Source organism: Neopelma chrysocephalum, unplaced genomic scaffold (assembly GCF_003984885.1).
Source record: "Neopelma chrysocephalum unplaced genomic scaffold, ASM398488v2 Primary Assembly neopelma1_91784, whole genome shotgun sequence".
Lineage (NCBI taxonomy): Eukaryota > Metazoa > Chordata > Aves > Passeriformes > Pipridae > Neopelma > Neopelma chrysocephalum.
Genome location: NW_020920553.1, coordinates 1 through 13,735, shown reverse-complemented (window position 1 = coordinate 13,735; position 13,735 = coordinate 1). Strand labels below are relative to the sequence as shown.

The 13,735-nt window shown below is 44.3% G+C and overlaps 1 protein-coding gene across 1 annotated transcript; it reads left to right on the top strand.

Moving 5' to 3' along the window:
* Positions 1-1,675: 1,675 nt before the first annotated feature.
* On the top strand, positions 1,676-13,152 carry LOC113980028 (olfactory receptor 14A16-like; the record flags this gene model as incomplete). Its single annotated transcript, XM_027707296.1, has 3 exons — positions 1,676-1,746; positions 5,545-6,493; positions 13,006-13,152. Coding segments are annotated over exons 1-3 (1,167 nt in total), but the record flags the coding sequence as incomplete, so codon positions are not given.
* Positions 13,153-13,735: the final 583 nt, after the last annotated feature.

The following is a 13,735-nucleotide window of genomic DNA, read 5'->3' as shown; positions in this document are numbered from 1 at the left end:
CTCATCCCCCCGGCTGCCCCACCTCGCTGGCACCTTCCTGCACTGACATCTCTGCATCCTCCCTGGCTCTTCCTGCACACACAAAGCCTTGGGATCATCCAGACTCTTTTTGGGTGATGTGTTGCACCACAGCACTGCCCTTGGAGTGAAATTCTTTTTTCTCATGCCAGCCTGGACCTCCCCAGCTGCACTTGGCATTAATTCTTTCTTTCTCCTGCTGTTTTCTGCTACGACAAAAGCATCCACCCTCTCTGAAGCAACTCTTCAAGCACTCCCAGGGTTCTTCTCTGCTGTCCTCTGTCTGCACACCACTGAACCCACGACTCCTTTGCCCCTCTAGAGTGGTCATGTGTTTGAGACCTCAAAACCCCTTCCTGGGACATCTCTGAGCACTCTCCAAGGTGTCTGCAGATGAAAACATGGTCTAAGATAGTCACAGTGATACGTTTTACCAAGGCCTGTAGTGGCAGAACATGGGGCGATGGCTTTGAACTGAAATAGGGGAGCTTTATATTGGATAAAATGAAGAAATACTTACCAATGGGGCTGGCAAGAACTGCAAGAGAAGAGGATGTCCCATCCCTGGATTTGTCCAAGGCCAGGAACTTTGAGCAGCCTCAATTAGTGAAGACGTGACTCTCCATGTCCAGGAGTTTGAACCAGATGACCTTTTAGCTCCCTTCCAAACCAAACCATTCTGTGATTATTTGAGTCCCAAACTCCTTCTCCAAAGAATTTCTGTTGCTAGGACATGAATTACCATGTTTTTGGAGAAGCCATTGTAAACCCAAAAGGTAAAAAATCAATTCAAATAAAGTTCCAACATCTCTGTGTGAAAGTCTCACCAAATGGGTCAATGGCAGAGCCTCCCAGGATGACCTTGCCAGTTGAAGATGGGGGATTCTGTTTGGGGTCTGATACTTATGATGGGCAACAAGAAAGCACATTTGGGAACTGGGCAAGACTTGTGGTGGGATCTCTAGGGAAGAATCAAAGGAAGGGAAATGGTGGGATCACGGTATTTTGTGATGTAATGGGTATGAGAAAAGAGAGAGAAAAGGGGATGGAAAAGCTGGTCATGTTAAACAGGAGGATTCTCAAGACACTTCCCAGGCCATGCCCTGACACTGATCCCCACAGCCTGTTAAGTTTACAACGCACAAGGCGATGATCTGTTTGACATTCTGCACTAGGCATCACTCGGGTATGACGAACATCGCGAACATTTCTCTGTCGCACCAAAACATAGTCAATGAGGTGCCAATGCTTGGATCGAGGGTGCATCCAGGTTATCTTCTATCTATATTATATTATCTAATACTATCTTTATTAAGGGGGTCTTTTCCAAATGAGTCTGGGGGCGTCCTTCATCCTCCTCCTCCTCAATCTCTCCCTCAAGCAACCTTGGAGGACAATTAGCCAATCACAGAACACCAATAAAACAGTTTATACAAGAAGCTCTCTCTCCAAGGACGAGGTACCCGTTTATCAGTGCTTGTTTTCTCAAAACTTGGCAGGGAAAGAACAAAACTTTTCCAGTTGTCCGGGCCAAACACAGACCAAAAGTATCAGCACAAATTCACCCTGATACACATGGCAACCACCATACATTCCCATTGCAATGGTCAGTTACCATGGCAACAATCTTACATTCCCATTGCTACACTCAGTTACCATGGCGACCATCACACTTTCCACTGCCGCAGTCAGTTACCATGGCAATGAGCATATATTCTCAATGCCACGGTCAGGTGCCATTGCAACCACGATACATTCCCATTGCTGTGGTCAGTTACCATGGCAACAATCATATATTCCCATCGCTATGGTCAGTTACAACGGCAACCAGCATACATTCCAATTGTTACCATCAGTCACCATGGTAAATATCATATCTCCCATTGCTATGGTCAGTTACTATGGGAACCGTCGTACTTCCCACTGCTACAGGCAGTTACCATGGCAAACAGCATACATTCCCATTGCTACGGTCAGTTACCATGGCAACCAGCATATATTCCCGTTGCTATGGTCGGTTACCATGGCAACCATCATTGACACGCGTTGCTTCAGTCAGTTACGATGGCAACCATCATACATACCTGTTCCTACAGTCAGTTACCATGGCAACCATCATACATTCCAGTTGCTACGGTTGGTTACCATGGCAACCATCATACATTCCGATTGCTATGGTCGGTTACCATGGCAACCATCATACATTCCTGTTTCTATAGACAGTTACCATGGCAAACCATCATACGTTCCCATTGCTACAGTTTGTTACCATGGCAACCATTATACAGTCCCATTGCTGTGGTCAGATACCATGGCAACCACCACACATTTCTAGCTCTATGGTCGGTTACTATGACAACCTCTTGGTTCCTCTTGGAGACAAGCAGATGCAGATGACTTGGGGCTGCAGCTCCTCCTGCCTGTGCCCCACACGCAGGGCATTGGGGCCTGTCTGGCTGCAGCCCCTCAGCGGGGGCACCGCGGGTAAGAACAGACTTGCAGTGGGGAAAGCTGCTCTGAAAGCCCCGAGAGCTGGGGTGTGCAGAGGCTTTGCTGACAATGGCCTTAGGGGTGGACGTGCTGGGACTCAGGCCCAGGGGGAAAATCACAGGTCTGATCCCTGAGGAGATCAGCACATGCTGTTGAAATGCTAGGGGAGAGAAGAGCCAGCAGAGTGAGGAAACAAGTGTGGACAGCCTGGGCTGATGTGCTTTGGACTCGTGCCTGGCCCGGCCTTGGCTGGGCAGAGAAGGGACAGCCTTTGTGTCCCTGCAGGGCTGGGATTCACTCACTGCCCCAAAGGCACCCAATGGGTCTGAAAAGCCCTGGGTGGTGCCTGTCACACAACTGCTGGGAATGGGGACGGGCTTCCTGCACAGGCCCTGTGCTGTCCATGGCAGCTGCTGCACTTGTGCTGCAGGGCCCTGACACCTCCCCTGGCAATACAGGCCCCTCTTTGGCTATTCAATCCAGGCTCAGCTGCCCTGAATTAGGTTCAGCAGTGAAGGGATGTCCAGGAGACAACTGCCATTGTACTCTGAGGACACGTAGAAAATACCCTGATAAAGAACAGGAGAGAGACCTCTCTCCCTGTGCCACCTTACTCCATTTAGTCACCTGAGCACCTCTGTGAGCTGCCCTGGACAGAAGGAACAGTGACAGGTTCCCCTGTCCTACCTGTGGGCACCTTCTGCCACTGAAGTTGGCCAAAGCAATGTCCCAGCAGCCTCCAAGAAGATCCCACAGCTGCTGCCCTGTCCCTAGGAACTGCTCCATCAGAGCCTGCAGTTCCCAGCAGGAATCTCGGTCACCTCTGGCCCCTCAGAAGAACCAGGGCTTTGTGTCCCAGCAGGTCACTCCTGCCTTTGGTCTTCATTCATTCCCATGGGAGTTAGGACAAGGAGTCACCTGCAGGGGCCTGTTTTGGGCCCACTGAAGTGGGGCAGGACGAATCCCAGCCCATGGGGGTTGTGGAGGGAGCTGAGTGTCCTTCTGGCCCCAGGTCTGCAGAGCCACAATGAGACACCTCTGTTGACTCAGCTGAGTCCCTTCCCTCAGTGCAGGTGAAGGAGATCCCTCCTGGGTACTGTCTGGGTTTCCTGTCTAATGATGGGACATGAAAAGGGGACTCTTGAACTTAACTCTGTGTCTATTTGGAGAAATGACAGTGCTGAAAGAAGGGTCTGTGCCCAGCTGAGAGAAGGAACATCATGATTTCTTTCAGCTGTGTGCCAGCAGGTTCCCCTGGAGCCCCAGGGACAGCTGGAGGGAGCCCAGAGGGGCAGAGCAAGGGCTGCCTGGGGCTGTTGCTGTGCTGCTGAGCTGGGCTGGGCTCCTGGCACACAGGGAGCTCCTGGCAAGCAAGAAGAGCTTCTAAAAGGCAGCTCTGCTGCTGAGAAGCTCCTCTGCACAGCCCAGCAGGGCTGAGGACACTGCCTGCAGCACCCAGGGCACAGGAGAGAAGGCAGAGAGATGAGAGGCAGCCTGGGCTGGGAGGTGACTGAGCTCTCACAACGTGAGAAACCTTCCCAGGATTTGAATGAAGAATTCTCTGGCTTAGGAAAGTTCAACTTGCCTTCCTGGAGGCATCTCCTAAAGCTGGCACATCCCACAGCTTCTAGGATCTTTCAGCAGGACTCTCCCAGTTGCTGCAGTGCAGAGGAAGTGGCCATATGGCAGAGCAGGGCAGGAGCTGCAGGCAGCAAGGGCAGAGAGGAGAAGGGAGCAGGAGGTTGAAGGGATCCTGGGGTGGGAGGACAGGGGAGAGCTGCTCAGGGCAGGAACCTTGCCAGCCCTTTGCCACGCTCAGGCTCTGGCTGCAGAGCAGTGCAGGTGAGTTCCTGCAAATGCCTCTCCCAGCTGCCAAATGGCACCAGTGGCAGGAGCTGTCAGGATGGCTCTGCTGGATTTGCTGGGGTGCAGCAGGAGAAGCTGCTGCAGAGCAGGACTTGCTGCTGCCCCCTCAGAGGCCCAGGGCAAGAAGGTTCCCTGTGCCAGGGCTGGCTGTGGGCTGGGAAGGTGGGGGTGCAGCCAGGGGTGCCCAGGGTTGTGGTGCAGAGCAGGGTCCTGCCCCCAGGGCTCTGTGTGCTGGGGCAGGGACTCTGCTGCCTGCCAGGGGCAGCTCTCAGCCCAGCCAAGGAGCTGCCACAGGGCTGGGGGAGAAGGGCTCTGGGGGAGGAACAGCTCCTGGGAGGGCAGAGCAGGGCAGAATCCTTCTGATCTCCAAAGTGTACTGCAGGGATGAGGGCTGGTCACAGCTCCAGATCAAAGCAGGAAATTTCCCAGAAGGTATTTGCAAGAGGCACAGACAGACGGGATACCTTAAAGAGAATGAACCAGTTCTTTCAGTGTTATACTCTGGGTTGTCTGGGTGCTGACTGTGAAAGGGAAATCAATCTCTGAGCGCAGGAGGTGACACTGAAACTTGGACTCTGTTAGATTAGAGGAGATTGAACCTGAGAGTGTCAGACATCAAAACTGTCTGATAGACAGCATCAGTGTCACTTTCTCAGCCCTGGACCCAGGGAAGCAGCTGCTGGCAGGGACAGCTCCAGGCAGCAGAGCCCTAGGCAGGGAGTGGGGGTAAAGTGCCCCCAACGCCTGGGGGAGGGGGCATTCAGGCAGCTCTAGGGGGCTTTCCCTGCAGCTCTGCTGGGCACTGTGTGCTGGGCCATAGAAATGAGGATTCCTGCAGTGGAAAAGAACCTTCCCCAGATGTGATGGTAAAAATAGAAAACACAGCCAAAATTATTCTAAGCTCAGACTAAGCTTCTGCTCTGCAGCCCCAGCTCTTCTGAGTCAGGGGTGTAGAGATGGAACTTTTGTATTCAAGGTCCCTTACATCTGACATTCCTTGTGTGTGTGAGAGCTCTACCAAAAAAGTTCCATGTTTCATTGAGCAGAGCAAAACTGATTCCTTGGCAGTGCATTTAGTGACATTTGACACATCGATTTCTTTTAAAAATGGAGTTGCTTTTTCACAGAAGTCTGTCTTAACTGTTCCCTGTCCTTTCCTTTTTTGAACAGATGCTGTGCTAAGAATCAGCAAACGCCCAACAGCAGCTCCCTCACCCAGTTCCTCCTCCTGGCATTCGCAGACAGGCGGGAGCTGCAGCTCCTGCACTTCTGGCTCTTCCTGGGCATCTCTCTGGCTGCCCTCCTGGCCAACGGCCTCATCCTCAGCGCCGTAGCCTGTGACCACCACCTGCACACCCCCATGGGCTTCTTCCTGCTCAACCTCTCCCTCACAGACCTGGGCTGCATCTGCACCACTGTCCCCAAAGCCATGCACAATTCCCTCTGTGTCACCACAACCATCTCCTACCAGGGATGTGCTGCACAGCTTTTTTTCTTTTATTTCTTCATCACAGCAGAGTATTTCCTCCTCACCGTCATGTGCTACGACCGCTACGTTGCCATCTGCAAACCCCTGCACTACGGGACCCTCCTGGGCAACAGAGTTTGTGCCCACATGGCAGCAGCTGCCTGGGCCACTGACTTTCTCTATTCTCTGCTGCACACAGCCAATATATTTTCCTTGCCCCTGTGCCAGGGCAATGCCCTGGGCCAGTTCTTCTGTGAAATCTCCCACATCCTGAAGCTCTCCTGCTCATACTCAGGCTACCTCAGGGAAATTTGGCTCATTAGGGTTAGTGTCTGTTTAGTGTTTGGTTGTTTTGTTTTCATTGTTTTCTCCTATGTGCAGATCTTCAGGGCTGTGCTGAGGATCCCCTCTGAGCAGGGACGGCACAAAGCCTTTTCCACGTGCCTCCCTCACCTGGCCGTGGTCTCAATCTTTGTCAGCACTTCGTTTTTTTCTCACCTGAAGCCCCCCTCCATCTCCTCCCCATCCCTGGACCTTGTGGTGTCAGTTCTATACTCTGTGGTGCCTCCAGCAGTGAACCCCCTCATCTACAGCCTGAGGAACCAGGAGCTCAAGGATGCCCTGAGGACAATAATGACTGGATGTTTTTCAGCAACAATAAGCTCTGTGTTTTCTTCTGTGCAGCATTTAAAATGTAACTCATGACAGGCCCAGCCTGCCTTCTCAACTCCTTAGTGGTGGTCACTGGGTTCCTCTTCTCATAATTTTATGCTCAATGAAATTTTATTATTCATCCCCCACCTCATTCACTGCTTACCTCTTGAATTTGATCTAGAAACTCTGCAAATGATGGACTATATATTCATCTATTTCTGTGTTTTAAACAAAATAAACTACCATTCAGTGCCTTGTTTATCTAGGATCCTAACTCTGAGAACAGCGTGAAGTTATGGGGAGGAAAAAGTCCCAGCACAGCAGCACTGCCGGGGAGCACCAGCACTTTGTCTTGTCTGTCGCGACGCGGGAAGAAAGAGATGCTCAATATGAGAATCAGCAAACTTCAATTTATTATTTAAATAAGTTAACTTTTATACAGTTTAGTTTGTTTTGGGCACATGCTTACAACAAGGTGATTGGATAGCTCAGTCTGTACACGCGTCTCGTGTCTCCAGTTCATTGGACCTGATGTTCTGTCCATGCGATCTGAAGTCATATTTGGCATGTAGAGGCCTTCATAATTAGGGACTTTCTGTAATTTGCAGGTGTACCTTTATCTCTAGTTTCTCAAGGCTTTCTTACTATAAACATACTATGTTCTGAAACCTTATAACTAGACACACAGCTAACAAGTATAAACATTGCATATTTTCACACAGTCTATAAGCATAAACATTACAGCTTACAGCTTCTAGTCATGTCAAGCAAGGCCTACAGAAATGCAATGGAAATTGTCCACATAATTTGAATCCTACCACAAATGCCCCCTTTTTTAAGTTTTGAACAATTTAAATTGCATTTCTGTAACATTTCTTATTGTACTCATAATATTTCAATAAACACATCTACATACAATTATATCACTATCATCAACAAACTTAACAACCTATTAACTTCAGGGTTTGTGTTCTTTAACTTTTACTGAAAGGTGCTACTAAATATAGGATTTAGTCTTAAAATTTTATTTAACTTAAAAACACTTCTGGAAATGGAACTCTATTTAATTATGGGTTATGTGTCTTCTGTTTATTCAAAAGGTGTTTGTGTATTTGTTTATCCAAAGGTGTTTGTGTAATTGTGTTCACATATTCACACTCATGCATGCATACACTTTCATTCATTTACATTTACATGGTGGCCACCATCATACACACTGTCACACAGACATACTTTTGAGTTCCATGTCACTGCGTTCTATAAATCAAGAAATTATAATAATTTTTTAGTACCTTATAATGATAATAATTTTCTAATACTTTATAATGTTAGAGTTTCTTAATCAAATAGATAAAACTAACCAGATAAATAAACTTTCTTTTACCAATGCTTAGTGAGTAATTCAAAGGTCACACAACACATTATACTTAAATTCCTGAAAATTATGTGCTTTAAAAATACTAAAAATTTGTGCTCAATAAACTGTGTTCTAATAATATTAAGACAACTGTTATCTACAACTGTTTCTGGTGGTGTCACAGTCACCTGCAGGAATAACATCAACCTTGTTCTGAAGAACCAGCTTCTTTTCAAGGCCTCATCCATCATGTAGATAGCTAGAGAACACCTGTGTGCAAAAAACTTAACACATGAAAACATTTTTGCAAGTCAACTAAGGGGTTGACATTTTTTTCTCTACCAAATACCTTTGTGATAACAACAGAATTCTATAACAGTTTCATTTTATAACACAGTATGTATAGACTATCCATATTTTCTAACAATTTTGATAAAATTATAGGCTAACATGTCTCTAGGTCAGGATGGATATTAATTGCATAATGCAACTGATTAATAAATTTCCAAATGGTTCCGTTGATCTCTGTCATACTGTAGAAAAAGACGGAGCTGTCTTATCATCTGTCCTGGTTAGAACGGCTGGGACCAATTCATCCCTGGATGGGTGTAACCCAAAACTGTGTATTCTATAGCCTCCATGCCATTTCCCAAAAACTGCTATCAGTAGAGGCCTGCAAGGTGGGAAGATGTTCCTGTACCCTTTTATGGAATTCCCCGCTCTGATATCCTTATATGGAATTCCCCGCTCTGATACCCTTATATGGAAGAGGGACTGAGCATCCGCATGCCCTTTTATGGAATTCCCTACTCTGAGGGAGGGACTGAGCACTCCCGCCTGAACTGGAGAGTATATAACTGGGAGTTTCAGAGCCTTGCGGCTCTCTCGTGGGATCCAGAGGAAGACTCCAGACCACTGCCTTCAACTAGACTGAGACCACCACCCTCGACTGGACTGCAATCATCACTTCTGACCAGACTGCAGCAGCTCTCCCACCAGCAGGTTTATCCCCTCTCCCTTTGCTTTGGACTCGGGGGTGGGCCAAGGTACACCACTCTTGTTCATACCCTAGGGTGCTGGGTTGTACATTTGGGTTTTGTGGGTTAAAACCAATTGTCTGTCTGTATAATTGTACTTATTGCATTATTTTAATAAATTGTTATTCTGACTTATAAATCTCTCTTTTGAATTGAGTTCATTTTCCCTTGCTGGTTAACTTTTAAACCAGCACATCATCACGTATTGCTTGTATTGTTTTTCTGATCACAACCTACAGTTGTGCTATAAAAGCTGTTGCAGCTGAAAAGTACAGATTATTAATAAGTATAAAGTAAAATATATAGGTGAAAAGAAAAGAATTCCTATAGATCATTTAGGCTTTCAGTCAAATGGGATTTGTAAAACAAAAGTAATATATCAATATTCACTTTGAAATGCATAATAAAGCTCTAAGATTTTAACTGATTTTAACAGTAAAACAATAGGTTTTGTCAAAGCTGAGGAATCATCTATCGAAAGAAGGAAACCACAAGATTGAAGAAATGATAACAATTATATCTGATTACACCAAAGGAAGTCTTTTCTACAAACTTAATTACTCTCAGTGACTCTAAAATTTCAATAAATCCCAATTCAAGATGTGATACATAGTATAAAGGTTAAGATGACATAATTATTTTTATATTCTTTCTTGGGTAGAATATGGTATGTTTTTGAAATGTTCATTTTACTCTCACAACTGCTATAAGGGGAGAGGACTCTACATAGTACCTCATAATTTGCATCTTGATTGAATTGAAGGAATATTATATCAAATATGAATCAATTAGCCTGTACAATACGTTATCATGAGATCATCTGCTCAACAGTGTTAACACTGAAAAAGAATTTCTGAATATTTACATTAGGTATATTAAAAGAAGTTTCACAGTAGTAGTCACTAAAAGAAAATAAAACAGTTATTAGAATTCATGCAGTACATTGTAAATAATTCTGTTAAAGAGATTTATGTCCCCTCACACTGAGTAGAACGTAACCTTTAGAGATTTATGCTGGATGTCTGCAGTGTGACATGCACTTCAACCTGCAAGAATTGTTTTAGCTGTGGAAAATTAGCAAATTACAACATTACTCGTCCTTATAGTTTTTTCAAAACTTTCTAAATCGTGGAGAAGTTAAACCAATGTCTGAGTTGCATGAGTAATGTGTGGTTGGTAGCAACACATGATTTTTGTTTATAGTTGTTACCTAGAAAAATGAATAGATAAGTCACTATTACAATCTGCTAATATAGTTTGAAATTCAGTGTCTTCTGTGAGAAGTCAGTCTAAGTTGTCTCTGATGTCTGGGATGTTGTTAACTCTCAGCCCTTGTTTATTTGCTTCTTTTAGTCGTTCTTCACCTTTTAAAAAAAAAAAAAACTTCACAAATTTGTTATTAATAGTTCAGTCAGTTTTAAGTGGGTATCATAGGTAATTTTACAGTTTTTCTTTGAAGCTGAAGGCTTAGTGATGAGTCTTTGCAGTGTAATTCTTTCTGTCGGAAATAGGTTCCATGGCTTGGTTCTTTTTAACTTTTCTTGGAGCATTCTTCAATCCTACTTCTCAAATAACATTGGTTAGAACAATCACATTTAGTTTTAACTCATCTTTTTAGGTCTCTAACTTTTGTATTTTCTTTTACTTGTTTTTATCATTTTGAGTAGCATTTTATGATGTACTGTAGAATCACTGTAACTTCGATAAAAGCAAGTAATAATTTTCATCAGGAAGAAACAATTGACTGTTTAAAATCTCAGCATATGGAAATCTTTCAGAGGATGGGATTACTAATATTGATAAGAATTTTAGTTGCATAATTGGATTAAATATAGTTTTGCATCTTTTACTTTTCTATTATCAAGCCACACATGGCCTGGGATTTGAGAGCAGATCCCTGTCTCTCCGAATGTAAAAATGAAACTGGAGAACAGTTACGTCTTTTCTTTAAAATTGAAGTAATCTCACCCAGCTTCTGAAACTATATAATCAGCTAGGATTTATAAACAGCCAATTCTGAATTTTTCTGATATTTATATATTTTTCTGGGATATACATGAAAACTTTAAACATCTTATTTAAATACAATAGGTGTAACAGTTTAACTTACATTAATGTATGTAAGAAGTTAATATTTATATAAAGTAGCTTTCAATTTTAGCAATTTACATAAAGTCACAGTAAAACTCACTCAGGTTGCTCTTAAACTAGAGCTTTGCTCATAAGAGTATATCAGGGGATCTAAGGGACACACTTCTGCTGCTTAGTACAGAGATTAGGATAGATGCAGTTTAAACTTGAAATGCTGTCTGTTGTTAAGCAATTTCTTGTATTATATTTTTAGATTTTATATCTATTATCACAAAGGTGGAAACTTCCAGTTAGAAACAATTTATTTATTTTTCCTTTTTTCTCTGGCAAAAACTGCCTCTGTCAAATAAGATATTTTTGAGTTAGGTGTTCTACCAAATAAGTCTACCTTAAAGTTTCCTTAACAATTTCAAAACACCTATCTGTAAAACACAGAAGTTACAAAAAATCTTTACAGAGCTGTTTGAGCAGGGGGGGGAAGAGGGAAGATAGAGCAGCTGTAGTAGCTCTGTTGGAAAAAATCACTCCCCCACATGCCTTAGAATTTTCTTATCATAGGACTTTAGAAACTCTATTTCTCGGTTACCTTTATATATTTTTAAAACAATTTTGGTTATTTTAATGAATAACTTCAGAAAACAATTAGTAAGACTATGTAATGAAATTGTAAAAACAATTTCTCTCTCCAATCAGAAGGTTACAAAGTTATAATTTTAAAAAGTAGGAGCTTTTCACTTCTGCTTAGTTGCTACGCAACAGACCGTCTTATCAGGTGAAATATATTCTGTTTCTCTCTCTGACAAGAGAAGGCTTTTAACCCCTTCCTTTTCCCTCCTCTCCTGGCAAAGAATTCCATTTCTTCACACGCACACAGTAACAATAATATTGTGAGCTCACAAAAACACATTTGACAAACACTACAATTAACACAAGAACCAACAAAAACATGTTTTCCGTGGCAGGAATCGTCGTCTTTAGGTTTCTACGATACTAAACTTAATCTGGTGGAAAAACTGTTTTTTCTGCAGCAGTGGCAATGGAGAGGGACTCCTTTCTTCTTTTCTCTCTGGGAGTGAATTGTTAGATTTTTCTGCATTTTCTGGCTTGGAGGTCTTATAGGGAGATAGGGTGATATTTGTAGGATATTTACGACTCGGCTTACTGTCAGTTTTCGCTGTTAGTTAAGTCTTTGTTCTGCAAATGGCCTGGACTGCTGCCAGCTATATCTCCGTCTGAACTTTTCAAGGATTTTGAGCTCCTTTCCTTGGAATTTGGAGCACTCCGTACTGTAGCTGACTTAGTTTCATTTTCTCCTCTCCTGTTTTTGTTTGCCACTTCTTTAAAGCAAACAGCAAATGCCAGGTAACTGTTAGATCTTTCGCATCTTTCGATCTCTCAGATATTTTATTCCAGAGCTTATCATCAACTTTGTTTTATGCAGATATACTGAGCGCAGTATTAGATGTGGCTTCAAAGCCCCACTTTCTACATCACAGCAACACGCTGCAGAGTAAAATCAGTGACCTTCACATTCTTTCGGTTAAGGAGGAATTTCTACGTAGATAGAACTACATTTTCCTCCTTCGTTATATGCTGTCCCATTGTTAAAGTATTGTTCCCGGAGGCACCCCCGTTAGCTTACCTACTGAGGGTCAAAGAGTTCTGATCCATATTGTTCGCTGATGTTTACTACTCCGCCGACTCGGCGGCGGGTCCCTCAGGACTGCTCTCGGTGGGGGGGCTCTTGCCGCGCCGTCTCCTCCACGGGGGCCGCTTCTTGCTCGCCGCTGCCCGCCTCGCTCGTGCCGGTGCCTGCCGCCTCCTGCCTCCTCCTTCACCCCGGCCGCGCACAGCTCCTCGACTTACCCCCGTTGCTAGTTCCTTTTTTAAGTCTATATCCTAAACTCCTCGCTTTTCTAAAAAGCACTGGAGTAATAAAAGCACCACTTGCCTCTCCATACCTATAACATGTTAGCGTGCTGTGTGCAGCCCTTTTATGAGACTTCGGCGGTGTCTGTCGGCAGGGACCCTCCGATGAGGTCGCCCTGGGCCGGAGTCCAACTCTTTCGTTGCCGGCAGTGCGGAGTCCAACTCTTTCGCTGACCGGGGGCGCGGAGTTTAACTCTTTCACCCAACTCTTTGCCTTCTTGTGCTGCAGCAAGACCGACCAGGTACTACGTCTGACCGTGGCTTCAGGGGCCGCAGATTCAACTATAGCCCTTGGGATCACAGATTCAACTTAATCCCTGGGATCGCAGATTTAACTTAATTCCTGTTCGATGCGCCATTATGTCGCGACGCGGGAAGAAAGAGATGCTCAATATGAGAATCAGCAAACTTCAATTTATTATTTAAATAAGTTAACTTTTATACAATTTAGTTTGTTTTGGGCACATGCTTACAACAAGGTGATTGGATAGCTCAGTCTGTACACGCGTCTCATGTCTCCAGTTCATTGGACCTGATGTTCTGTCCATGCGATCTGAAGTCATATTTGGCATGTAGAGGCCTTCATAATTAGGGACTTTCTGAAATTTGCAGGTGTACCTTTATCTCTAGTTTCTCAAGGCTTTCTTACTATAAACATACTATGTTCTGAAACCTTATAACTAGACACACAGCTAACAAGTATAAACATTGCATATTTTCACACAGTCTATAAGCATAAACATTACAGCTTACAGCTTCTAGTCATGTCAAGCAAGGCCTACAGAAATGCAATGGAAATTGTCCACATAATTTGAATCCTACCAC